Genomic DNA, 25237 nt, shown 5'->3' on the forward strand with positions numbered 1-25237 from the left:
GAGTCAGATTCACAATCAGGATCGTAGATCGTAAAACGTAAACGTGAAACAAAAACAAAAACGGAAAACAGGAACATGCTAAAAGGTGGAAACTAAAAGCTAATATACAGCCCGAACCCCCAACCCCCAAGCCCAAGCCCAAGCTACAGAGTGGAACGAGGAATCGGCGATTCTGGTCAGGAATTGTGAGAGTGGGGGAGTGCAGTGGTGCAGTGGTGCAGCAGTGTGGATGGGCTGTAGCCGGGTTGGGGGGTACGGGCGTACGGTGCGTACGGTGCGTACTAGACATGGAAATCGACGAACAATCAAATGAGGCAATGAAGCAATGAGATATGAGATATGAGAAATGGGTTGCAGAACTTGGTCCATCACTTGCTGTACACCATGCCCCGTGTCCAGCGAGTGATGTCCTTTTGTCCAGCAAGGAACGTCAACGTCAACATCGACGCCCGAGCTCAGAACGTCCTCCCCCTCCTCACCCTAGGGGTAACATCAATCCCCCCCTTCCCCTTCTTCCACATCTTCTTCTCCCTCCTCCGTTCCTTATGACTCTTGACCTCCCGATTTTTATTCGCGCTCAGCGCCGCACGCAACGATATACTGCTCAGCGGGCGCATAGCATGCGAAGTCGGCGCCGAGCCCGGGTACTCAGAGTCGAGCATCACCGGGCTCGGACTGCGTTCCGGCACCGCCTGGCGGGAAGGGAATATCACTGGGGAGAGGACGACCATCCTCCCCACCAGGTCAGGGGCGAGAAGCGTGTCGTCACCTTCATGATCTACTGCGAAAGCGGCGACGGAGAGGCTTACGTCCATACCCGCTTCTGCGCCTTGCGCGCGGGCGCGGCGGAACCATTGACCGAGGGGGACAGAGTCGAGCCGGGTTAGGTGGCGCATTATCTGTGTGTCGATGTCCATCTCCCCGTCTTCTCCTAGGCGGTCTTGATCTTTCTCTTTCTCTTTCTCCTTCCCGTCTCGCTCTCGATCGGGGTCACGAGACTCACCCTCCGCTTCGGAGGAGGCGATGCTCTCATCGTAGAGGAAGTAGGAGGTGTCGAGCAGGTCTGCAAGATCTAGCGCGTGAGGCTCGGGTGATGCCTGAGGAGCAGGCTCGCCGAGGGAGGAGCCGGCAGAAGGGTCTTGATCTCCGTCGTCTCGCTCGTGCTCGCGCTCGTCGTCATACCCCGTCCGCTGCCGTTTAGACGAAGAAGAATAGTACCAGCTCGCTTCGCTCCTGCTGCTACTCTCTCTTCTCCGTTTCGTACCCCAGCAATCAAGCTCCGTCCCTCTACGTATCTTGGCAAAAGGCGATATCCCACTCGCATCCTTCCCATCCACGACAAAGACCATGCTTCGCACGCTCTGGACCGGGGGGGTCCAGGTCGATAGGGAAGGAACGGGGTACGCGCGAGGGAGCTTGGGTGGTCCGGGTCCGGGGGTGCGGGGAGCTGGGAGTGGGCGAACGGGGCGAGCGATTTTTTGCGGGGTTTGGATGGGCTGGAAGGAGACTGCTGGTGCGCCCATCGGTGCGGGAGGGACTGATACGGCAGCGGCGGCAGAGGCGATGACGCTCGCGAGTGTCGGTGGGGGGAGCATGGCTTGCACAGCCGGGTCCACTCCCAAGCCCAGTATGTTCTCCGGCTGCACTTCGGGGAGCCGCTCGCCCGAGCGCGTCCTTACCAGCCCAAGCTCGAACATCGCCTCTGCCTCTTCTTGCCTCAAACCAGGCACGTCCTCCTCGTCCGTCGTCTCCCCCTCTCCGGTCCACTCGCTCGATTCAGGTGAATCCATATCGATAGCGTCGTCCAGCTCCGAGGTGAGTGTTGCACGCGGAGGCAGGGGAGGAAGAGGAGCAAGGAGCTCGTCCGGCTGGGACATGGGGACGAAAGCGAGCCTTTCCGGCTCAGGCTCAGTCGCATCCCTCCCTTCGCCATCTTCTTGATCACCAGCTTCGACGGGTTTGCCGGTCTGCTCGTCCTCCGAAGGGAACAGCTCCATCATCTCTTCCCCATCTCCACTGCTCCCGGATCCCAACCAGCTGTCGTGCTCCCACTCTTCGCCAAACACCAACCGGCCTTCTCCGTCCTCGACAAGGACCATCTTGGGCCGCTTTTCCCTGCGTTTTGACCGCTTGTGGCGTTTCTCGTCGTAAGAGAAGGCGTGTGACTTTTGTCTAGAATGGGTACGAGGGGAAGAACGCGAGCTGCGGTTGTTGCCAACGTTATTACCGTTAAGATGAGTGCGTGACTGGGGCCGGGAATGCGGCATGGTGCCAGGAGAGTCCAACTTGGACCAGGACCGACGCTTCTCTTTTCGTTTTGCGCGTAGGAAGGGCCCGGCAGAAGCAGCGTAGTCATATAACCCGCTCTGTGCCGCCTCTGCGAGGCTGACACTGCTCAAGATCGACCCGTCACTCAGATCATCGTCGTCCGATTCCGTGTCCTCTCCCCTAGCATCCCCGCGCGCTCGTTTCCGCTGGTAAAAGTCGGACGGAAAGTCGGAGAAGTCTGATAAGTGACCAAAGAATCGGTCTTCCTCGTCGTCCTCGCTCTCAGTCCAGTATGGCTCCTGCTCTTGCGTGCGGATCCGGTCCGGCACAGGTGCAAGCGCGTCGGGAGGTGTGAGCTCCAAGCTAGTGTGCGCATCGTCTAGCTCTGGATCCTCCTCTTCTTGTTCCTCTTCTTGCTCCTCTTCCCTTCCAGTGCGGCGGTGGCCGATGTCGTTTTCGGACGCACCATCTTCCTCGCCCTGCTCGACACGCCGCTCTCTCTCCCTCCTCTCCTTCTGCCATGCCCATCTTCTCCGCCTCTGCTCCGCGTCTGTCCCGCTTCCCTTTCCACCCTCCAATGCCTCATGTTCTCTAACGATGGCGCGCTCCTCCTCCTCCTCTAGTTCAGTGTCGTCTCCTGAGTCAAGATCCAAGCTGTCCTCGCTGTCCTCCTCTTCGCCCGTATCGGACGCAGCAGAGGATGTCGTGAATGCAGATATGAACGTGGGGAACTCGCCGCTGTCTCTACGTTCTCTTTGACGCGGTGTCGCACGACCTTGCTCATCATCATCAAGGTCGGTAAGCGTGCTGGTGCTCTCTGCGTCGTCCGGTTCAGCCATGACAGAAGCGGCCACGGCGGCAAGCCTTGCCTCCTCCGCCTGTCGTTTTGCGAGGTCTACCTTGCTCGGTCGTCCTCTTTTTCTCGGCGGGAGTGCAGCAAGCGAGGTCCCAACGTTGACCGAAGAGAGCGGCTTGACCTTTATCTTTACCCCCAGTTTCTTCTCCTCATCTTCCTTCTTCACAATGACGGCCGCGGTTGCCTTTTTGGTAGTGGTGATAGTAGATTTTGACTTTTTGTTCTGCGATATGATGGGTGACGGTGCTGGGAAGATGCTCGCTGTTGGACCGGAGTTGAGAGCGAATACGCCGAATGTCCCGCTTGGCACGTGGCCGGGTGCGACGACGGTGTTGAACGGTGCCGGGTACGTGTGCGGTAGTGTCCTCGCACTGACAGATACGGTCGAAGTTGTCGTTGTTACTCTACTTGAGGAGGCTGCTCTGCATGTGCACTCGAACTCGCACACCGGACATATGTCGCCCTCGATGTCGATGATATCGTCTTCTTCGTGCATAGTCGCTGCCTGTTGTATTCGTGGTGGTTGATTAAGGTGTGAGTTGGTCGTTGTCATCTCTGCATTCGAGGTATATGCACTTTTCAAGTATACTTCGACTCCCCTTCGTCCACTGTTGAAAGTGGTTGTTTGACTGTCGTTGACTCTTTTCAATCCAAAAGTGAAAACTCCAAAAGGAAGCAAAATTCAATCACCAAAAAATTGCCCTGATACACATTATGTAATCAATACAATAAAATACATTTACGGTAATTAGCACTTTTCACACTTGGAATTACACCACACAGAATGGCATCTCCTCCTCCAACGAATAACAGTACTACGCTCAAAGGGAATGCTATCACACAACAACATACCCTTCATGCCGCACTCCTGTCGTCTCGAATCGCACTCCAAAAATCAGTCACCATCGCAAACCGACTTCCGCTTCCGGACGCTATAGTAGCATATCGGGAGCATGACGCTGCGAGGGACGCTGTGAAGGAACTAGAAGAGGAACTGAGAGGTTTAGAAGAGGAACTTGCAAGTGTACAGGAGGTTCTATGTAACCTGAATGGGATGAACGCGGAGGAGCGTCCGCTAAAGCGGAAACGTCCCACCGTCGAAGTGGACGAAGACGAAGCCAACGATAGAGCCTCGATCGAGCATGACTTTGCCACACATTTGCATACCGCACACGCCTACCACTCTCAGCTCACCGCCCACACTCATGCATACACCCTCCAGACTCTGAGCAAATGGAGCAGCAAAGTACTCGCCGTACATCCCACGCTCTTCCAGCCGCAAGGTCAACAGGGAACCGGCACATCCAAGTTTGCACAGCAGATGCGGGATGGGAACGGGACTGGAGCAGGGGAGACGCCGAGGGATGTCGTGCAGGCTGTGGAGATGGCTTTGGCCAACGATGGGCTGAAGCGGAAGACACGCGGACGTGTTCATGGGGAAAGGAGGATAGGTGCGAAACACGACGCGCTTGCGGGGCCTAGCGTTGGTAGTCAAGACAGACAAGCACAAGAAACGGACGTGGACGGTAATGAGGAAGGAGGGAATAACACCGCCCAGACCAGTGACGAGCAAGAGACTTTCTCAGACGGAGACTTCTATGGTTCCCTTCTCCGTGAGATTATCGATTCCCGCCGCCTTCCCGGCACCCTCTCGTCCGAGGCGCTCACCCAGCTTCTGCCCAACCGGAGGTCGAAACAGCTCAAGCCGCGCGTCGATACCAAAGCCAGTAAAGGCCGGAAAATACGCTACGAGGTGCATGATAAGCTGAGGAGGTTTATGATGCCGTCTATGCCTGTGGTTGTCAGGGGTTGGGGGGAAGCACAGGTTGACGAGCTTTTTGGTAGTTTGCTGGGAGGAGGGGGTGAAACGGGCCTAGGGCCAGTTGAGGAGGGGACTCATCCAACCACGTTGGACAAACAGCATGATAAAACGCAGAACGACACAGATATACCAGTCGGGCAGCTAAGGGTATTTGGTTAGTACATGTATATGGTTCCCAGCAGTTTGTAGTACGGCAGTGGTATAATGCATTCGGGTAACCTCCCTCTGCCAGCACCCCCCTCAAACACCGTACATGCCCGCGCTTGTCCGCCTGTCATATCCTCCAAACCCTCTCCCGCCCTCACCATACCCCATGCCCCCCGAGCTAACCCGACCGCGCCCCTCGCCCTCCAAGAAGATCGGCATCTCCCGTGCGATAGGCATGCCAGCGATGACACGCTGCATATCGGTCCATTCGGACTCGCGTGGGATCGCCAACTCGCCAATATCGACGATGTGTACCCTTCCTTCGGAAGAACCGATCGCTGCCCGCCGACCTTCTTTCGATTCCCACACAAGCTTGTTCAGCGCTCGGTTAGAGAGAGACGTTGACACTGTAGGCACCTGTAGATAACTTAGCTCAGACAGACGGCGTTAACAGATGAGCACATACATCCGTGTCCGCGTTGAGGTTCCACAAGTCAAACTTGCCTGACCCATCGACCGCACCGAACAGCGCCGGATTCTGTGGGTGCCACTTAACGTCATACACAGGCTCGTCGGCACCGTCGAACGTATGCAAAGGGTGGACCTCGTGTGCCTGCTGCCCCTGTTGCAGCTGCTGTACTTGCCCGGCCGCGGGCGCACGACCTCGCCACAACTTGATCTTCCAGTCCATGCTAGCCGTCAGGAATAAGTCCGAGAAATCGACCGCGCCAGCTACTTTGTTGCATGACAAGCTCGTCACAGGCGCACGATGCGAACGATACACGTCGGCATTATGCAATCCTGCCTTGACGCCGGCGCGATCGTGCCTCAGGGCTTGGTAGACACTGCCTTCCTCTGTGCCAACATAGAACATCGATGTCTCGTTCGGCGGAAAGTCCATCGCGCTGACAGCGACATCGTCTGTCTTGCTGTGTCCATTGTGGGTCAGCTGGATAAAGTCTTGGGGTTGCGCAAGCATGTCGACCAGCCAGCTATTGACCTTCCCATCCGTATCCGCCGTGATCAGGTTGTGCGCGTTCTGGGTGCCCACCACCTGCATATTGTACACCGGATAGAAGTGTCCACCGATGGACGACCGGGTCGTCTTCAAAACCGGGAGATGCCTTCCATGCCTTGTATCCCAGAGCAGGATTTCGCCAGAATACGTTCCGCCAAAGATAAGATTAGACTGATACGGCGAAAATCTGACAGCCAAGACATCGGACTGCTCCGATTAGCTAGATGTCGTGCAGGCGCTGCCTGAACTCACCTGCGAATGAAGGACAAACTCTGGTCTTTCAAGCAGGTGCATGTTCCAAACCAGCACAACCCCGTCTGGGTCATTCAGCGCACTTGGATTCTTGTTATACGCCGCCACGCAGAGTTCGGGAAACTTGTGAGACCAGTCCACATCGGTCACGGACCGGTTCTTAGTCCATCGGTCGTCGAAAAATGCGCATACGCGCTTTACCTTCTCCCCTTCCAGCTCATCCCTGGATCGTCATCAGCGTAATCCAATGACACAAGACAAAACACGCACGCAGCCACATCTGTGCTGATGCGGTAATCGCGAGTGTAGTCATATCGATCCTGTAATGCCCGTTGGACGATCTTAGAGGACTGATCCACAAAGTCGATAAAGCCCGGATCTTGAAGAATCCCAAGCCTCTCCTCCTCAGTGAGCACTGTATAATGTTAGCCAATTGCGATCCATATGATCCAGTCCCAGAGTTACCTCTAATATCCGCTACTAGCTCCTGTTCCATCCGTATTGATTCCTCCTCAATATCTCGTTCTCTCGCAGCTCGCTCAGCTTCCTCCTTCTGGATCCGAATCCGAATCTCGTCTTCCGAAGGACGCTTCTCGTCGTCGCTCTCCAGGTCTGCAGTCTGGATCTCTTTGTTGTACATGACCTTTTGCTGCGGGGCCGTCAGCTAAATGCCTCACCATAAACACACAGGGGAAGAATCGAATCACCTTTTGAGGAAATTCGAAAAGGTCCTGTTCTACATCTATCAGATCGACGGTGACTCGCATGGGCGATGGCCTACATTGGCAAATCAGTCTTTCCCAAGCATCAGCACACACAAACGCACTCAAATCCATGGCCCGAAGAGTCATGCGCAAGCCCAGATGGCGCCGAACCGTACATTTGTCGATCCGATCCAGCATCACTTTCCCTTGCAGAAGATGACAGTCCAGATACACCCAGTGCGGGGGTCGGTACCCTTCCCCCTCCGGGGGACGGAGGGATAGACCCTCGTGAGTGCGGCAGATCGGTCGATGTCCCTACTCCTGCCTCGCTTCTAGGCCCGATAAGAGACGCGACCAGGTCGTTGACATCTGTAAATGTTGCCCTAGATGCCGGGGTAGAGGTAGGTATCTATATCATAGTTAAATTCTGCATTGAGTGTATGGTGCACACACGCACCTCGCTATCCCGGCGTGAAGCAGCTTCTGCGAGGGACGCTGCCTTCCTCTCCTCCCTCATCCGGCGCAATTCCGCAAGCTTTGCTTTCTTCGCCTCTATCTCTGCTCTTCGATCTTTCCCACTCGACATGATGATTCACTTGGGGAGAGGGAGGGAAAGCGCAGAGGCGAGTCGAAAGGAGAGTGTTGTAGACACGCGCATACAGCGATCACGACGCGACACTTTCAGGAATATGATGACGTAAGCAGAGAATGGCCGGAAGTCATAATTTGTCCGGTGTCCACAACATATCTTTCCCAGTAGCTTGAGATCACAAATAATAGAAAGGAAGAAGGTAACATCGAAGTACTCTGGATATCGACACAATCCAAAAAGAGGGTGAATACACATATCAAAGCTCTAGCACACATTCAGAATCCAAGGCACTTTGACATATCTTTCCCGTCCGGTCACTAGCAAACCCTCATGTCGCTATAGGCATTTCCCCCATCCCTCTACAGGCAAAAGTCGCTCGTGTTGTTGTCTCGAGCCGTATGTCGGCCGAGATGCCCTCACATGACTCCCGTCCACCTCAACACGTGACCGCATATCCACCTCCCCTATCCTCCCCCAGCACAGTTGCCACAGGCCATCCATCCCAGCCACATACCACCACACACGCACACATCAAATATTAACAGTGGATCAAAATTAAGTGGTCATTTCCCGACGGTAGATCTCGGCTCTTCGTTCTCTGCCGTCCGCATACAGGGGTCTAGGAGACTCGTACACTTATGCTCCCTCTACAGTTCCCTCGCCGTCTGATAACCTGAAAACCGATGACGCTCATGCCCACCGGCCGAGGAGGGCCATCACACCCGCGCCTGTGAGCATGCACACTACGGCATAGAGTACCTTGCCATTGCTCGCCACTGCCATATCCGGGTTGAAGAGGAACTCATGTGCGAGGAGCTCTACCAGACCCGTGTATAACAGTACACCTGCAGAGGTGGCGTCCAGGATGCCGGAGACGATGGATGCGGTCGTCGACCCCGGGTTGTAGGTCGAGGATACGCCCAGGCCGGCGGCGATCCCGATAGGGGTGACGAGGCCGTAGAGGATGGAGCCGAGGGTGGGGGCAAAGCGGTATGCGCGGGGAAGGTCGAGGAACGCCAACCGAGTGCCGAGACCCAGCCCTTCGAACATTTCTGTCACAACGGGTTACGGGGGTCAGTGAACGGGGAAGGAGGGGCTTACGGTGGAAGATGATGACGATGAAGAGTTGGATGAAGTTGGGGTCGACGGCGAGGGTGAGACCGATGATGACAGAGTGGAAGATGACACCGAATTCGAGGATAGCGACACCAAGGATCTGCGCTGCGCCCGAGGTGGGCGCCCCTCCACGCGCGGTATCCTGCCCGTAGCCGCTGGCATGATGGCCGTGCCTGTGCTCCGCGACTTTAGTGCCAGTTTCCAGGCCCTCCTTGTCGGCGTACTCGGCCGCTGCTTCGGGGTCGGCCTCGCGCGGAGTCTCCGGTCCATGGGCGCTCATATGTCCTCCCGGTCCGGCCTCGTGCCCATGCGCATCATAGTCTATCCCGAGCTCTTTCAGCTTGGCAGTCCCCCAACGGAAAGCGAAGAGCTCGACGAGGAAGACCATGAATACGGAGATCATGGCGATCGCGGGTGCCCAGTCGTATTCTGTCCATGTGCCCTGTAGGCAGGGGGAGGTGAGTTCGTCAAATGCTGGAGCGAGAAGATGTATGAATGCTGTTGCTATCTGCAGGATGTTAGTCAGCAGGGAGAGAAGTGTATGGATGGACGCACGATAATCCCCGAACCGAAGTATTTTGCAAAGCTGTCGAATGGATGAGCAAGTGCAGAGCGATTCAAGAATAAGAAGACTCACTCAAATACTTGTTGGGGTACATGCAACCACGGTGCCTTCCTCGCCAGCACTGGGAAGAGAGCGCCAATCATGGAAGTGGCCATGATGATGAAGATGCTGCCTATGCGTAGGCCGAAATAGGTGACATCGTTGGATACGGCACCACACTGGAGATCGTCGCCGCCGTCAGACATTGTCGTTGAGGTATGAGAAGGGTTGTCGTGGTTGGTGTGTTCGTTGCGGTCCCTGTTGGATGATGTGTGCCTGAGGTTGAGGGGGGGGGGGTATTTGTACTATAAGATCTCGGGTTCAGTGGATAAGCACATGGAAAGTGAAAATCCAGTCAACAAATGAAGTGTTCGGAGGGGGTGAGATGATACGTGATGTGGTGGGATACGACCAGAAGGGTACTTTGGTGCACAAGATTGTTGGTTGAAAGAGGTTGAATGCGGTATATTATTACCCTTATTCCTCTCATATCCTCATATGGACAATCCCCCCCCCCTCTGGCGAACGAGAGGCGGGCGACTGGTGCGGTCTTCTCGATATGGAATCAAATTTCTCACACCTTCTCACTTGGGAGGTACTCGCTTCCACACGCATTTGCCTCCGGTGAGTACCGCTTAGGTCATTCGCAATCAGTATGTTCGGCGGCTTACCCGGTCGACGGTGGCTCGAATGGATGTTGAGGACGGTGATGATATGCATAATATGCACGTGTGACAATAACTAATATCATCACGTCCTGCCAACTGGCCAATCCTCATCAGCCCATGAGAGGCCTCTCATAGACACCCACCGGTAGATCAGCGGGAGAGTCGTCCTAAAAAGGAGGTTCAGACACTCGCATATCGTTCCTGCAGTTCTCTTCCCTCTGTGTCGTCTGACCATGAGTGCACATTCCCCTCCTCTCTCGTTTCGTCACGTTTCGCTCCGGGAGCAGAAAGAACAACTCCAAGAACCGCACAAGTCTTCCTTCACACTTCTGGGTCCTCTCCTCGTGCCACTCACCGTGTGTTGACCTAAAATGCAATAGGGCATGGCAGGGTATTTGGTCATTTGCAGGAAAACTTTCATAGGCGGAACGCGCTTCTTTTTCCAGGATAGGATATAAAACTCCATTTAAAACTACCCATCTGACCCTAGGACAGGTGTCTGGGCAACACGCGGTGACTCGCTCGGGTACATCAACCGGCTAAAAAGAGCACATGGGGCGAGTCATACAGCGCCAGATCAGATCTAGATTCTGTATTACGTGATTCTCAACATCAGACACCAAGGACACCGGACATGCGTCGGCCAGGGAGTCAGACAACCAAATGACTGGTACCAGGCCCCTCGTCTCAGATCAGACAAGGGAGCCGAGGGATCCCGGTCTATCGGCCTCGGCCTGTCTTTCAAAGGTGAGTTCCCTGATGTGTTAGCGAACCAGGAGTGACGAGGTGGTCACGTGCATATTGAGGTCTTGTTCGAGGAGAAGGCTGTGTCAAAGGTCTGCGGTCGATCAGCTACTGAATACAACTGCACGAAGAGGACAGAATACCAACATACCGGGGACTGCCGTGCCAGGTCCACAGAGGCACAGAACCCATCTATTCCTCTATCCATCCATCGCCCCATCCCTATCCATCTATCTTTCCATCCCTATCTGTCTAGCAGCCCTTACCCGTTGCCCGTGCAGACTCGGGGGAGGGGACATGGTAGGAAGGGGAACGCTCGCGCGTTTGTGCATGCGGGTTTGTGGGCATGCGGGTTTGTGGACATGCGGGTTTGATGTCCGTACTCTGGAGGCGGGGGGTTCCCGTGAAGTTGGAGCACGGGTTTGGAGTATGCTGGCGCTGGCTCGTGCTAGTCAGACGAACGCGTACTGAGACGGAATGCGCTTCGTATGTTGGCGGGATTGAGCGATGGGGGTTGGAAGCGTTTGAGAGAGGCTGGACGCTCGCCGAGAAGGAGACAAGGTGGCGATAGAACGAGAAGAGAGGATGGGATGGGATGTGCCCGGGATGGAGTGAAAGACACGCCTCCAGGGGTTATTGTCAGCCCCCCATGGAGAGGAATAAGAGTATGCCGTAAGAAAGGAGCGAAATCCTCTAATTTGGCATGGAAAAGAACGGCCAATCGCTTTGGGGAGACTTGTTGACCTTCAACAGAAGAGAGGAAAGCTTGATCCGCAGATGGAGAGACGTGTGTCTTAGGAACCGCCGATGGCTTTCCTCTTTTCCTATTTGGGGAATCCTCATCCTGCTTTGGTGGGTTCCGAGCCTAGATCAGGTATTAGACCAGGCGGACAACGTAACGAAGAAGACACGAATGCAAGATATCACATACAGTATCCATACAGTATTCAAATCCAATATCCAGATCATTCAACCTTATCAAACCAGGCCTCGCTGCTCGTCTCCGGCTGGCCAGGAACCCTTTCCCTTGGCCCGGCACTCAACCCCCACGCGCCAAACCCGCTCACCTTGCTATCCCTGAATCCAAACTCGGCCAACGCGCCCCCTTGCGGATTCCGTCGGACATAAAACGGGGACGTGTCTTTCCCGCACCCGGAGACGTAGAGACTGTCAGCCTGGAGCGAGAAAGTCGTGTTGGAGAGTTGAGACAGCTTGACGTGGCTGACGAATACCCGCCCCCAGAAGGCGTACAGCGTCGTCTTGTTCTGCGAGACGAAGTCGGGGTCGGCGAGTGCGTAGTCGGACAGGACGGCGTTGCAAGCGCTTGTGGGGTCGGAGGGCCAGGCGCAGAGAGTTAGGTTGCCGTAGTACCCAGGGCGTGCGTATGTGCCCGCGAACTGAGAGATGGGAGCTAATGTCTCCGATGCAGATGGTCCGGTGACAGGTTCACTAGCATGTGGTTCTTCATCAGCGGTGGCATTACGAAAGCTATCCACGCTGGATCAGATAGGTAGAATAAAAGAAGAGACGAGGCGTACCGTCCTGCCCAGTCAATATGCGGAAGGCTGAATAGCTCCTCCATTATCCTGGCAGTAAGAGCCAGCAGGATAAACCCCATCCCATCTCCATTGCTCAACGCAAGGATACCAACGCCATCACCTGGAAGCAGGGTGATCGCACTGCTGAATCCAGGCACGCTACCACCGTGCTGTATCATCTAAAGCGCTTTCATCAGCATTTCGATCATTTACCGCATGGACGAGCGGCACCTCATGCCCAGCATAGGACCATCGCTCCCAACCTCCCCCATAGACTGTTGGCGACAGCTCAGGAAACATCCCCTTTCCTGCTTCCATCGAATGACCCACTGTAACCGTGTCCAAAACGCTCTTGGGGATAACTTGCTCTCTCGTGAATGGGTTCGTTCCCTCATTCAAAAGAGTGCGAACCCAGTGAGTCTAGCATACGATTGTTAGCAAGAAGATGCCGCTTAGACCAGTGCGACAAACAAGATCTCTGGCGCTCGAGATCACTCCTCCAGGACCAGCGTTCAAGGCAACAACAGCTTCCGTCCACTCCGGAAGGAAGTATGGCACTCTCCTCGTTTCGTTGAACCCCGGACCCGCCGTATCCAGCCAGGATTCCGCAAGCATGCCCGAATTGAAGGCAACCTCGGGGAAGAAAGTGGACGAGTTCATTCCGAGAGGCTTGAACAGACGTTCTGCGACAAACGACATGTGGCTCTGACCGGAGTACTTCTGGATGATATAGGAAGCAGTGCAGTACATCTGCGAATTTGGTGAGCATGGCTAGGGAAGATGGTAATCATGATTGGAATCTCACCATGTTATTATACTGGAACCTCTCTCGGAACTCAAATGTAGGCTCCAGGTACCTCAGTGTCTCGACCATCTCTTGCAGCGTTTCTCCTGGCGCATAAGAAAACTCGTGCCTGCCCTCAGGTCAGATGCATGCGTTGGCCGAAAAATCCGAAATAAACAACCTAGGAAGCCCGGTAACATGACTCAACATATCGATCAGATTTGTCTTCTCCGATGCCCACTGGTCTTTCAGAGCCCATTCATCAGGCAAGAGGTCTGCCAGCTTTGTCTTCCAACCGAATTCGACCCCGCCCGGTAGGGCAGTCACGTTCCGCCCGTGCTCGAAGTCGTCTATCAGGATTCCGAGAGCGGTGGCCGTGAATGCTTTGGAGTTGGAGGCGATGCAGTACAGTGTCTGTAGGTATCGTGAGTTATGTGACCTGGTTGAAGGCAGGAGTCCCGTACGTCCTCACTAGAGGACTCGCCTTCCTCAGAGCGGACACCCAAGTTGAAATATTCTGGCTCATCGTCATCCGCATAGACTACAGCAAGAGACAACCCAGGGATCTTGAACTGTTTAGCAAGGGAGTTGATGTACTTGCTCAGCTGTGGAAGAACACTATGATCACGAAGGGTACATGTATCGCCAGGCAGAGGGAGCTGACTGGCCCCAACCAGAGCGGTCAACGACAGCAGATATATCTTCCAGAGCATATTGTTTCCAACAAGCAAGAAACTAGTTGACAGCACGATTTATAAGCCTTGCATTGTCGCTCCGGTCGTTGCGGATTCCTAATCGCAGTTGACGCAGTACCGCGCAGTGGTTGGGAGCTCGATGACGACAATTGCAGATGGACCGCTCAGAGGAACAGGCACGTGCTCGTGAGAACTTCTCACGTGCCACTATGGTTTGGGATCGAAGCGATTTTGAACAACTGAGAAACTCGGGGGATCCAATGCGAAGGTATAATTGAGAAGGATAAGGGCACGGTGTGTGCATCGTAGATCAGGAAATGGCCGTGTATATCGTGAGACAGGTGCAATGGTTATATTAGTCCCTGGCATATTGGAACATGCGGTGCGACCATTGTATGGGCTTCGATTCTTGCTGATGGACGTTCCATAAGATTGCACCGTCTGCAATCGCCCCGCGGTCATGCGCCATCATATCAAGATTGACGTAGCATTGCACTTCTATGGCAGTCTGACAGGGGGAAACTTCCTCCCCTGCTTTTCCCTGATGTTGGTCACCCCTGACCACCCCGACCTGTCGTTGTCAGGTCTTCATACGAGTCTTGCTAAATACGCCTGGATGTCCGTCACCTCCACTTTTGATGGTGCTTGTGGCGCTGCGAAACTAACGCAGGTGAACCTTGTTGGGACGTCGGGTAATCGCAGACAATCTCCTCGGAAGATCATATGCCGAGCATATAACCACCACCATCGTCGCTGGTGACTCGTTAGCGTCCCGGTGCTTCAAGCTCAGCGATGACAACATACTCAGGAGAGAACACAACCAGCGTTAGTAGGGATAATTAGCGCAGAGCTTGATCTTCTTACGGACGGCTAGTCATGTTGGCAGTAGGTTTGAGGTGCTCTTCTCTCACATTCGCAACCGACAATCCATGTGGTCATATCAATGGATCATTGACAGATATCGACCGAGCAAAGGAGAGCAGGCTGAGAGTTTTCGGCAAGGACGGAGCTTACTGGGTCGTCATAGTTAGCATTGTTAGAGTTCTGGCGCGGTTAATAAGACCAACAATGACAGCGATATTGTCATGCCGCTCTGATCAGACGACATTGAACTTTGCGTTCGGCATATCGCCGGAGCCGTGTGACAAGGGTCTTTTTCTTCTGTGTGGAATTTTCGGAATGTGTGGTCTCGAAGCGACCTGAGACCAAGTCAAAACGCGTTAATTCAATTCATGGGCAGAATTGTAAGACTTTGAGGGGTAGTCTAGAATGTACCGGGGGGTCTGAGTGAGAAAGAGGGCTAATTTGAGGTCAAATAGCGGATTACGAACTTGAGAAGGGGGCGGTTGAGGGGCGCAAAAACTTGGAAGACAGGGCGAAAAAGCTGACCGCCTTCTGGTGTTCTATTTCCGCTGCTTTCGCACTTCTGCGGATCCACGTCGACTTATCCCGTAGGTGAAAATTAGACATGAAAAGAGTTGCTGATATCAAGCCGCGGAGCTGGCGTGTGGTTGCTTTTGGTGGCCGAGAGCATCAGAGATGAACTTCTCCACATTCTTTTTACCAAGTACCCTGCGTGGAGCGGGAGCGGAGTTGTTGTCCGTGTTAACTTTAGAGAACCTGAGCAGAAATGAGGGGATGGGAATTTGGTTGCTTAGGGCAAGGTCAGGTCAGGGCTATCCGTAAGCTGCCTAGTACGGCAGAGTGTGCGATCGTTGTGATCCCTTTGCTCGCTTTCGACTGCGACGTCTGAGGTCGAATCTTGCTATTCTCTCTCTCGTTTTTATTTTACTGTAAGAACAAACGGTGGTGTCGAGGAAGGGGGCCTCTCTAGACGTTTAGCTCAGGACAAGAGAAGGGAAGAGAAGAAACACGGAGGCAACCAAAGGGCGTCCAGCTGGACATTCCCTCGAGGTAGAAACATATTACACAGCGGGAGGCCGTCGTCGACCATCTCCTCCTCCTCCTCCTTCTTGGTCGGTGAGCTCTTAATCTCTATTCACTCCTCATTGTTATACACTTGCTTCAATACCCCCCAAAACATATCAACCAACCCCCTCTCTCTACGCTGGCTATATATCATCTATCTCTTTCTGAATCCGCCCTTCATTCCGGTACTCTCTGCTCTGCTTTACCCGCCGTTCTTCGGCTACCTCCTTCCTTCTCTACCACCAACTTTCCCCATCCATCATCATACTTAATTTGCATTTATGTCAAGGAAGTGGCAGCCATCCTCTTGGGGACGTCATCGCGACAGCAACTCAAACACAATCACCCAAGCAAATCAAGGGCATAACTCGCAGCGCGACTCTTACTCGACCAACGCGTCTCGGTCAGCCTTCTCCTTCTCCATCGTCCATCAGACGGGTCCACAGCCTGCCCGTGCCTCAGCCTTCTCCCTCTTTCCATCCTCTGTTTCCGTTCGATCAAACTTATCCTCTTTCTCCACCCCGACCGAACGAGAGACCGCGCAAGGACGCTACGGTGGTCATCCTACGCTTCCGACCATCTACGGTGGAGACTCACTCCCTTCGACGCCAAACGTACCTCGCTACGACGACCCTCGTCCTCAGCCATCATCCGCTCCGCTACCCACCCACGAATTGGCACCCACCCAGCCTCTCAAAGTAACACGGCGCCAGGCCGCGGATACCCGGTCAATAATATCATCCACGTCTTCCTACACCTCCCACCCGTACGCGGCGATGGCTCCCATCCCGCAGGCGGTCGTCGCCGCACCCATCGAGAACGAGGACGACTGTCCTGTCTGCCTCGAGCCCTTGAGCTTCTCCTTCCGCATTCCGGGGGAAAAGCCACACATCGTGCCAGAGTGTGGGCATGCACTGCATGAGGTGAGCATTTTTGTCACCCGATCAGGGCAGGTTTCTGATTCTGATTCTGCGCCTAGGCTTGTTTCTCGGCTGTGTATGGGCCGCTCTCATCCAGGACCGGTGCCGGTCGAAAGACCAATTTAGGCGTGTGCGGTGTGTGTCGCCGACCCATGAAGGTAGGCGACGGCGATAGCAGCAAGAACAACAGTGCGTACATTTTTCTTCACTTGATTGGAACACATTGTCTGATGCCAGACAGAACTTGCTGCGCTTACCGGAATGGGAGGAAAGCGGCTGCAGAATACCACTCAGCTGTACCCCGGACTCGAAAACGCGGGTGTGGCACGGCCAGGAGAGATGGCGTACATGTCCCCTCGACCAGGTGCTCGAACTCCCGTCATTATCGACTCACAAAGCCCGACGGACGACGATGCCCTCGAACCCATCCGTTCCCCGCCTGCCTCAACGCATTCATCTCTTTCCGGCCAGCAGAGCGTCTATGTCACCACTCCTGGTATTCAAGTGCGCCCAGAGTTCCCCACCATCCCGCGCAATGGACAGCCCACTCAGGCGATGACATGCATCGTCATTGTCGAGCTGCCAAATCGCAAGCCGCCCGACATGAGGAGTCCCATTGGCCGTGGGAGGATGGATTCCAGCTGGGGTGCCGATCAGAGGATAATGAGGGGTCGTGAATTCGAGGATAGGGAGCCGGTGACGGCCTCCTCTCCCTCCTACCACTCCGGCCCACTTCGACCTTGGGAGAGAGAGGAGCGTCAGACTGGCGGCTCGATTGACGTCGGCCCAGTATCTCCCATATCCCCCAAAGAAGTCCTCGAACCCACACCACAGTCGCCCAATATACCTTTGCCTCCCGTCATCGAGACGCCAAACCCTGCATTCCAACGTATTGCAGATGATCTCAAGGCGCGCATTGCTGATTGGAAGGGGCACGAGTTGGCGCAGATGGGTGCCCTTCAGATGTTTGATATTCTCAAGGTCCGGCGAGACTCCCAGATTCGCGAGTTTTACGTCTACCTCTTCAGGGAGGCGGTTATCTGCGTTATTGAGGAGAAGAAGAAGGGCCTAAACCGGATACTGGGAGCGACTTCCTCGAGCGGTGGTGTAGAGGGCGGCGGCAAAGGCAGTCTGAGACTGAAGGGCCGCATATACATCAAGCATATACGCACCGTGACAGAGTCAGACGAAAAGGACCCAGAGCAGAGTCTCACAGTCCACATGGAGGATGAGAGCTTCATCCTCATTTACCCCGATAGGACCAGCATGCAAAATTGGGCACGACATGTCATGGCGTTGGTTGAAGACAGCAGGCGCCGTGACGGCCTTCCTCCCAGTTCCGAGAAGAACTCCGACCCCGAGTGCGAGTCTGGTCCGCCCGTGGCTATGTTTAACAGTGGCAAGGCCGCCAAGCTCCTTGGTGGTGGACCTGTGCCATCCGGTAGGGATGGTCGTGATGGAGCCAGCCTGGCGCCCTCAGGCAGCGGTGGGACGACAATGTCTGACAGCGCTGCGAGTGCTACGGAAGATAGCCTCCTGCAGTCCTCGCAACGCTCGACGATGTCATCTGTTGTTACTGGTGCATCTCCGGCACAATACGTACGGGGTCCAAATGGACAGATGCGGCTGCAGAAGGCCCCTTCTGCATCTTCATTGCAACATTCGCCGTCATATAATTCCCTCGGTTCGCCTATGAGTCCAGGCGGGGCTCAGAATGTCCCGACTGGGCAACCGTCGAACCTCCTTCCGCCGTTGCCACATCCTGGGTTGGACCTCGTCGTCATCGTTTCGGTACCGACGCCCCACGCTTGGCAGTTGGCGACTGGTTCAGCATCTCTCAAACTCAACGTGCTCCGATCGACACTGGACTTCATCCTCGGCAACATGGGTCCGAGAGATCGCCTGAGCTTCGTCACCTTCGAAGTTGGCTTGCAGGGCCGTATTAGAAGGACACCCTTCTTAAGCCCGGGCAAGTCGACCAGCAAGAGGAGACTCGAGGCTTTTATCGCGGGCATGGCGAAGGATGGCAATGATGAATTCCTAGTCCCACCCACTAAGGAAGAGAAAACAGATGTCGTGACTGCTGTAAATAACGGTATGTTGAAATCCCCAATGAAGCTAGGAGATCTAAACTGACATGGAATTATAGCTCTCGACGTGGTGCTGCAACGCAAAAATCGCAATTACGTTTCGGGCGTAATTCTTGTGAGTGATTCGGCCGATACGATGCGGAGGGCACAAATGGACCTCGTCCTTGCTCGGACGGAGGCTGCGAAGTAAGTAATCTACCGGAAATATTCCTATGAACTTCGTCTGATATCCACGCCAGTGTTCCAATTCATTCGTTTGGCTGGGGCCGTTCGCATGATCCTGCGTGTTTGTGGTTGATGTCCAACCATACTCAGGGCACATATACTTACGTCAAGGATTGGTGCGTCGATGACTAACAGCTGCTTCAATTCACGACTAATGTTTCATAGGTATGATCTGCGCGAATGTCTGGCTGGTCTCCTCGGCGGATACTTCTCAATGGGCTTGTTGAATATGAAGCTCCACTTGAAAGTGGTCGATGGTACCCGCTTCCGTATCCGCAAGGTATCAGGTGGCCCTGGTGCTATCGTGTCTTCCAGTGGTAGAGATGTCGATATCGACATCGGGGAACTCCGATATGGTGAACGCAAAGAAATGCTAGTTGAATTGGAGCTCGACAACCAGTCCGACCCCGCCGCAACTCGTCGTGGTCTTTCGGCGCTCAGTGAAGCCGACGAACTAAGATCACGTGGTCCCCTCAATGCGACGGATCAGTTTGTCGCGCAAATGGGTCTTGATGCGCTTTCGCTCAACGAGCCCACTAACCTGGTGGACGGTGTGATGGATCGCATGATTGACGAAGCTCCGGTTTTCGAAGTAGATGGCTCGTTCTTCGATCCAGTTTCTGCGAAGAACGTCTCCCGCCTGGTGCACCCTGTCCTCCTGACGGTGACACTGATGCCCTATAGTGGTCGACCGCAAACCCCTCATGGTCAGTCAGATCCCCACATTGTCCGGCGGAGGATGGAGCTTCTCGCATCTGAGATGATGACTCGAGCTCTTGTTCTCGTCTCGAGGAAAAGCTTTGAGCAAGCTGGTCGTATCCTCGCGGAGACGCAGCGGATTCTGCGTACTGTGTTGCACACTGTTACGCAGAGCTTGCCGCCTCCCACAAGCGGTGGAATGGGGCGATCCCGCCGCGAACTTTTAATTCTGGGCACTGTTCGCTCCCTGCAGTCTGTCCTGCAAGACATTCAAGTCCTTACGGATGCTCTGGAAGATACAAGGGATGAGTTCGCCTTTGATCAACGCAACTTCGGAGCTCAACAAGTAAGCCACCTCATTTTCATAGTCCATGATTCTTGCTAATATGATTGATAGGCTATGATTCTGCGTGACCAAAAGAGCTGGACAAGTAGAACAGCAACTGAAAAGTTGTTCTTCAACTCGGAGTTATCTCCGGAACTTGTTCAGCGTAGCGCTGATTGGATTGTCCGCGAGTAAACACGACTGTCTCCCACATCATCTTCAATTCATCTGGGTTTGTTTCTGTGGTCGTCAACGTGACTCTGTACATATTATTGACGAGAATTTGCGTTCTGTCTTTACCATTTTCTTTGCACTTTTGCTATTGCAGATATCGCTTTCATGCTGCTCGTCGCTGAGGCCGATGTTGCAGACCATAGGTTCGTTCCCTTTTTTGAAATCTGAAATTTGGTTTTGGCGATGCCTCCTGCTCTTTGCGTTCCTTGACACTCTCCTCGCTGTGTACCATCAATGGTTTGTTGTGATATTGTCTGGTAGTCTTAATAGAAAGGGTTTACTCCAACCAGTGGAATTGTTTTGGTCGGAAAGAGTCACGAACGGGAATTGATGGACGCTGATTGGTTCCAGCGTCAAAGAGGGTCCGTGCGTTAGGGCCGGTCGCACCCGGGAGGGAGTGTTCGCGGAAGCGTTACGGTCACTCCGCCCCTCCCAAAGGTCCTGAATAGCAGAAGTCTCCTCGGACGTCCTCCTCCATTGCAATGTTCTCGAGGCTCTCCTCCAGGAGCTTGGGAGCTTCTGCTAGGCTGCTGAACAGACAAGTTAACGTACAGGTATGTCGACTGATGCTTCTTGCTCGTTGTTCCGAGCGATGCATGCGAATGGAGGCTGAAAAGAACGTCATGTCGTAGGTTCGACTCGCTTCCTCTCAAGCCTCAACCCGTGCTGTATGCTAACTTCATCCATCACGAAGGACGTCGCTGATAACGTCCTTATATAGCCCTTGTCCAGCAATGCCCTTCCCATAACCTTCGCTCTCGTCTCTGCAGGCACCATCGCTTGGTACACCCACCTTTACGGCTCTCTTCCCTTCCTTCCCGAAGCGAGCGCGAACACTCCCGCTGAGGACGGACTGCATGCTTCTCACTATCCTTGGGATCACCAAGGGTTCCTGAACACTTTCGATCATGCAAGGTGCGCTTGTCAAGGAACCGCGACTTGTCCAAGTACCTGACGATCTTTCCCAGCATTCGCCGCGGTTACCAGGTGTATCGTGAAGTGTGCGCTGCCTGCCACTCCCTCGATCGCATTGCATGGCGCAATCTTGTCGGTGTATCGCATACCGTAGACGAGGTGAAGGAGATGGCTGCAGAGGTTGAATATGAGGATGGTCCCGATGATAACGGCGAGATGTTTCAACGGCCCGGAAAGTTGGCCGATTACATGCCCAAGCCGTATCCAAACGAGGAGGCCGCTCGTGCAGGCAACGCTGGTGCTCTCCCTCCGGATCTGAGCTTAATCATCAAGGCTCGGCATGGTGGTTGTGTAAGGACCTGTTGGGAGTTTACCATGCTCGTGCGCTGACCGTCTCGCTTTAGGATTATGTCTTCTCCCTCCTCACCGGATACGTTGACCCCCCTGCCGGTGTCGAGATCCGTGAAGGCATGAACTACAACCCATACTTCCCCGGTGGTGCCATCTCCATGGCCCGCTTGTTGTTCGACGGTCTCGTTGAGTACCCCGATGGCGCGTATTGCACGTATCTCTTTGTTACACATGCTGACATGACCCTTAGGTACCCCTGCAACCACGTCCCAGATGGCCAAGGATGTCGTCACCTTCTTGAACTGGGCAGCAGAGCCGGAACACGACACTAGAAAGAAGATCGGCATGCAAGCCGTGATCATCCTCTCCGCCCTTACCACCATCAGTCTCTACGTCAAGCGCTTCAAGTGGAGCCTTATCAAGAGCAGGAAACTCTGTCAGTTCACCGAGATTGTGTTGCGCGGCTTAGGTACTAACATACCTTCCTTACAGTATACAATCCTCCAAAATAATTGCGTGATTAGGGGGGGCTTTCCTACAAAATTATTAGCGCGAATAAAATTCACCTGTATTTCCTGCTTCTGGTCTAACCTTCGGGCCTAAAGTACATATTCGAAACGCGTTTGCGCTATGGGTGATTCAATGTTTTGTATATGAGAAGGGCATGGAAGAAGTGAGCCATTCCCCGATGCTGCCCTAAACTCGGGTGGCGGAAGTAGTCGCTAAGGCACTTCTTACCCACCTCCCATCACCTCCTCTCTTCGTGAACGTCGTACTTATCGAGTATCGCTCATCGACCGTCGAATCAGACCTGTTCTTAGCTAATATTCTTCAATCATTACTGTCTACTGCTCAAATTCTTTCTCCTAAGATGTCGATGACAGCTTGGCCCCCGCAGCTGAAGTGAGCCCACCCAAGTACAAAGTATGTACCCTGTATACTCACTCACTCTCAGGCTATGGCTGCAGAAATGTCTTTCCGAAGCGACACCGTCTGTCAAGCTTGCTGTTATGGATGAGATTAAGCAGATCGTGGCCAAGCATTATGAGGACGGTACGTTAGAGACGACAGATTGGGACAAAGTTGAAGTCAAGAGGTGCGTCATCGTGTGTCATCTGATTGACACCTCCTCTGATCATTATGATATTCTAGCATGAAGCCGTTTGTCATGCCTAAGATACCATCCAAGAGGAAACTGTAAGAATTATCTAGCTATATGCGCTGGATGTTGCGTTTTGACTGCTTGGCAGAGATACTTTGTCCGCTGGGAATGTGTTGGAGAAACCAGCCAAGGCGGCCAAGAAAGCTACTTTTACCAATTCCTGGGAGACTACTAACACTTCCAGCAACGGATTTGCAACCGATTCATTGCGTCAAAGACGAGAGGACAGATTCGCGAGAGAGCATGAGATCGAGCGGCAACGCCAGGCAGGGGAGCGGCCCGCTCAGGGATATTCACGTCACGTAAATACACCTCCTGCTAATGGAGCTTCCTTACTTGACCGCATGGAATCACTGCGTTCTACACCGAAGAAGAAGTCAAAATTTGTCTACCAGAATAACGTGGAGAATGCGTATGATCCTGTGCGTTCTAGGCTGATGCCTCATGTTCACCAAGAAACTGATATGCTACACCAGAACGTGCTGAATTGGGACAGACATACGATCGTTGGTCGCAGCAAAGATCTCGAGAAGTCATATCTCCGACTAACAAGCGTGCGTCCACCTTTTATATCAGTCGCTGACTTGAACTGATAACAGCTTAGGACGCTGATCCGGCCAACGTCAGACCATTGGAAGTGTTGGTCCAGGCTCTCGAAGTTGTCCTGAAGAAGTACAAGGCTCAGACGGTGAAGTACGACTACGTTTGCGACCAGTTGAAGAGCATAAGGCAGGATCTCATCGTGGGTACTGCGCCGCCTGATACTTCATTCGCTGAGTTAGAGACAGGTGCAACGTATCCAGAAATCTTTTACAGTCAAAGTATATGAGATACATGCGCGAATCGCCATGGAACATGTGCGTTTATCGTTCCGTATTTGACACCGTTGCTGACCCGTCGTGCAGAAAGATCTGGTGGAGTACATTCAGTGTTCGTCAGCTCTTCATTCATTACATGCTCTGGGCTTGGACGGTCATTATGAAGAGTTTCTTGCATATCGTATCCTCTACTTCGTCTATACCAAATCACGTAGTGGTGAGTCGGTGTGCACAGCATCGTTTCTAGACCTGACATCTCTACAGATCTGAATGCACTAATCGCTCAGCTTACACCAGCTCAGAAAGCAACGCCCTGCATACGGCATGCCTTAGACGTTCAAAAAGCGACGGCAACTAACAACTATCACGCGTTCTTTGACCTATACCTGAACGCGCCTAACATGGGACCTTACATGATGGATTTTTACGCTGGTAGAGAACGATGCCATGCACTGATAATCATGTGCACTGCGTAAGCTGCGACGACACCTGGATCTTTTGCAAACGCTGATGTCATTGACAACAGGTATAAGAGTCTTCCGATTTCGTTTCTAACCAAGGAGCTGGGCTACACAGCTTCTCATCAAACAGTCGCGTTCTTAGAAGAAAACCAGGCGGGATACTTTGTAGGGATGGATCGGCCGACAGCGAACCAGCCGACCGGACAATGGAAGCGCGTTCAGAAAGTCATTCCTGATCATGACAAAATTCTGGATTGCGCTCAAGCTAAACCGAATCTGGTGAAGGCCGTGGCGAAATACCACAAGCTCGATATCAAGCGCATTTAACTTTTTGTCCCGTGTCTGCAATAACTCTCGAATGCGCTCTCCCACGCTCTCGTCATGCTATCGCTCAGCCCATGCATTCTCGGTTTCTCCCCAGCGATACGTATATCACTGTAACAATCAACCCACGACTAACTATCAGCAATCCTCCCGGTCCAGCCTGGACCAGTGCTACACCTCTGCAGCACGCTTCCCGGTTCGCAACACCGGTATATCTTCGGTAGGGAATTCCTATTTTCTGCTTGCTCTCTGCTGTACTAGATATTCCCATCCTGCACAATATATCGTTTGTCAGATATGTTAATGCATGGCTTGCCAACACTAAATCATACAACAACTCAAGACCAGTCATCAGAAACAACAATCGCAGTCAAATGGGCAGAGCGGTGTATCTGCACTAAATAAGCATCGAACCTTCAGCGAAAAAGAAAAGTACCCACCACCTCCCTCTTTGCCAATCCCCAGCTCGTCCTCCTTATAGACGTTCCACCCCTCCTCCGTCTTCCGTCTCGGCTCGTTTCCCCTCGAGTCCCTAAACGCGCGTTCCTCCTCATCCAGCTCCGGCTTTTTTCGAGGTTTGGACTTCGTTGTCAGGGATGCGTTGGTGAGGGGATTGGAAGAGAATTTGGGTTTCTTGGAGAGTCGAGGGAGGGAGGGGTCAACGATCGTTTCGGCGGGCCGTTTTAGAGGCTTGGGTTCCGGATTTGGTGTTGTATCAGTCACGACATCTTTGGATGCTTGTTCACTTCCTGCCTTAGCCTCTTCGGCCTTCTTCTGTTTCTTCTTTTTCTTCAGGCCATTGGCAGGACTGGAGGCGGCCGCGAGCCTCGCTGGCTTGCTTGTGCTTGTTCCGGAGGGTAAAACAGGGGGCTGTGAGGCCTTCGATATGGCAGCTTTGCCAGAGAATATGTCGTCTATTTCAGATGGTTTGGCATCTTCAACATGAGGAACGTCGATGTGTTATGTTAACAGCTGC

At 53.6% G+C, this 25237-nt stretch overlaps 9 protein-coding genes across 9 annotated transcripts; 4 read left to right on the forward strand and 5 right to left on the reverse strand.

Moving 5' to 3' along the window:
• Positions 1–152: 152 nt before the first annotated feature.
• Positions 153–3708, reverse strand: DACRYDRAFT_21057 (uncharacterized protein; the record flags this gene model as incomplete). The annotated part of the gene is made up of 1 exon (XM_040772208.1): positions 153–3708. A coding segment is annotated over exon 1 (2333 nt), but the record flags the coding sequence as incomplete, so codon positions are not given.
• A 200-nt stretch (positions 3709–3908) lies between these two features.
• DACRYDRAFT_114869 (TRAUB-domain-containing protein) lies at positions 3909–5180 on the forward strand (the record flags this gene model as incomplete). The annotated part of the gene is made up of 1 exon (XM_040769896.1): positions 3909–5180. The coding sequence occupies one exon, from the start codon at positions 3909–3911 to the stop codon at positions 5103–5105; it is 1197 nt and encodes a 398-aa protein (XP_040630366.1). The 3' UTR covers positions 5106–5180.
• A 6-nt stretch (positions 5181–5186) lies between these two features.
• DACRYDRAFT_77085 (WD40 repeat-like protein) lies at positions 5187–7653 on the reverse strand (the record flags this gene model as incomplete). The annotated part of the gene is made up of 8 exons (XM_040776249.1): positions 5187–5510; positions 5560–6321; positions 6364–6586; positions 6634–6778; positions 6829–7012; positions 7071–7140; positions 7190–7476; positions 7525–7653. The coding sequence occupies 8 exons, from the start codon at positions 7651–7653 to the stop codon at positions 5187–5189; spliced, it is 2124 nt and encodes a 707-aa protein (XP_040630367.1).
• Positions 7654–8197: 544 nt separating this feature from the next.
• Positions 8198–9649, reverse strand: DACRYDRAFT_21058 (ZIP-like iron-zinc transporter). Its single transcript, XM_040772209.1, has 4 exons — positions 9413–9649; positions 9331–9361; positions 8761–9283; positions 8198–8711 (listed from the first exon to the last, which is right to left on the reverse strand). Exons 1-4 carry the CDS (start codon positions 9583–9585, stop codon positions 8350–8352), a joined length of 1089 nt encoding a protein of 362 aa, XP_040630368.1. The 5' UTR covers positions 9586–9649; the 3' UTR covers positions 8198–8349.
• A 2107-nt stretch (positions 9650–11756) lies between these two features.
• DACRYDRAFT_114872 (beta-lactamase/transpeptidase-like protein) lies at positions 11757–13826 on the reverse strand (the record flags this gene model as incomplete). The annotated part of the gene is made up of 7 exons (XM_040769897.1): positions 11757–12279; positions 12330–12508; positions 12561–12749; positions 12801–13079; positions 13135–13243; positions 13295–13527; positions 13578–13826. 7 exons carry the CDS (start codon positions 13824–13826, stop codon positions 11757–11759), a joined length of 1761 nt encoding a protein of 586 aa, XP_040630369.1.
• Positions 13827–16509: 2683 nt separating this feature from the next.
• Positions 16510–20453, forward strand: DACRYDRAFT_21059 (uncharacterized protein). The gene is made up of 7 exons (XM_040772210.1): positions 16510–16660; positions 16717–16846; positions 16899–18752; positions 18807–18933; positions 18987–19088; positions 19138–20017; positions 20069–20453. The coding sequence occupies exons 1-7, from the start codon at positions 16514–16516 to the stop codon at positions 20189–20191; spliced, it is 3363 nt and encodes a 1120-aa protein (XP_040630370.1). The 5' UTR covers positions 16510–16513; the 3' UTR covers positions 20192–20453.
• A 220-nt stretch (positions 20454–20673) lies between these two features.
• DACRYDRAFT_21060 (uncharacterized protein) lies at positions 20674–22115 on the forward strand. Its single transcript, XM_040772211.1, has 7 exons — positions 20674–20784; positions 20863–20898; positions 20952–21145; positions 21199–21496; positions 21550–21697; positions 21747–21932; positions 21989–22115. Exons 1-7 carry the CDS (start codon positions 20713–20715, stop codon positions 22006–22008), a joined length of 954 nt encoding a protein of 317 aa, XP_040630371.1. The 5' UTR covers positions 20674–20712; the 3' UTR covers positions 22009–22115.
• Positions 22116–22249: 134 nt separating this feature from the next.
• Positions 22250–24529, forward strand: DACRYDRAFT_21062 (uncharacterized protein). The gene is made up of 10 exons (XM_040772212.1): positions 22250–22399; positions 22452–22592; positions 22649–22693; positions 22747–23080; positions 23135–23212; positions 23263–23400; positions 23447–23515; positions 23564–23693; positions 23741–23948; positions 24003–24529. The coding sequence occupies exons 1-10, from the start codon at positions 22368–22370 to the stop codon at positions 24262–24264; spliced, it is 1437 nt and encodes a 478-aa protein (XP_040630372.1). The 5' UTR covers positions 22250–22367; the 3' UTR covers positions 24265–24529.
• A 102-nt stretch (positions 24530–24631) lies between these two features.
• Positions 24632–25194, reverse strand: DACRYDRAFT_105640 (uncharacterized protein; the record flags this gene model as incomplete). Its single annotated transcript, XM_040768121.1, has 2 exons — positions 24632–24653; positions 24698–25194. Coding segments are annotated over 2 exons (519 nt in total), but the record flags the coding sequence as incomplete, so codon positions are not given.
• Positions 25195–25237: the final 43 nt, after the last annotated feature.

The sequence above is a fragment of the Dacryopinax primogenitus genome (assembly GCF_000292625.1).
Source record: "Dacryopinax primogenitus strain DJM-731 SS1 chromosome Unknown DACRYscaffold_5, whole genome shotgun sequence".
Taxonomy (NCBI): domain Eukaryota; kingdom Fungi; phylum Basidiomycota; class Dacrymycetes; order Dacrymycetales; family Dacrymycetaceae; genus Dacryopinax; species Dacryopinax primogenitus.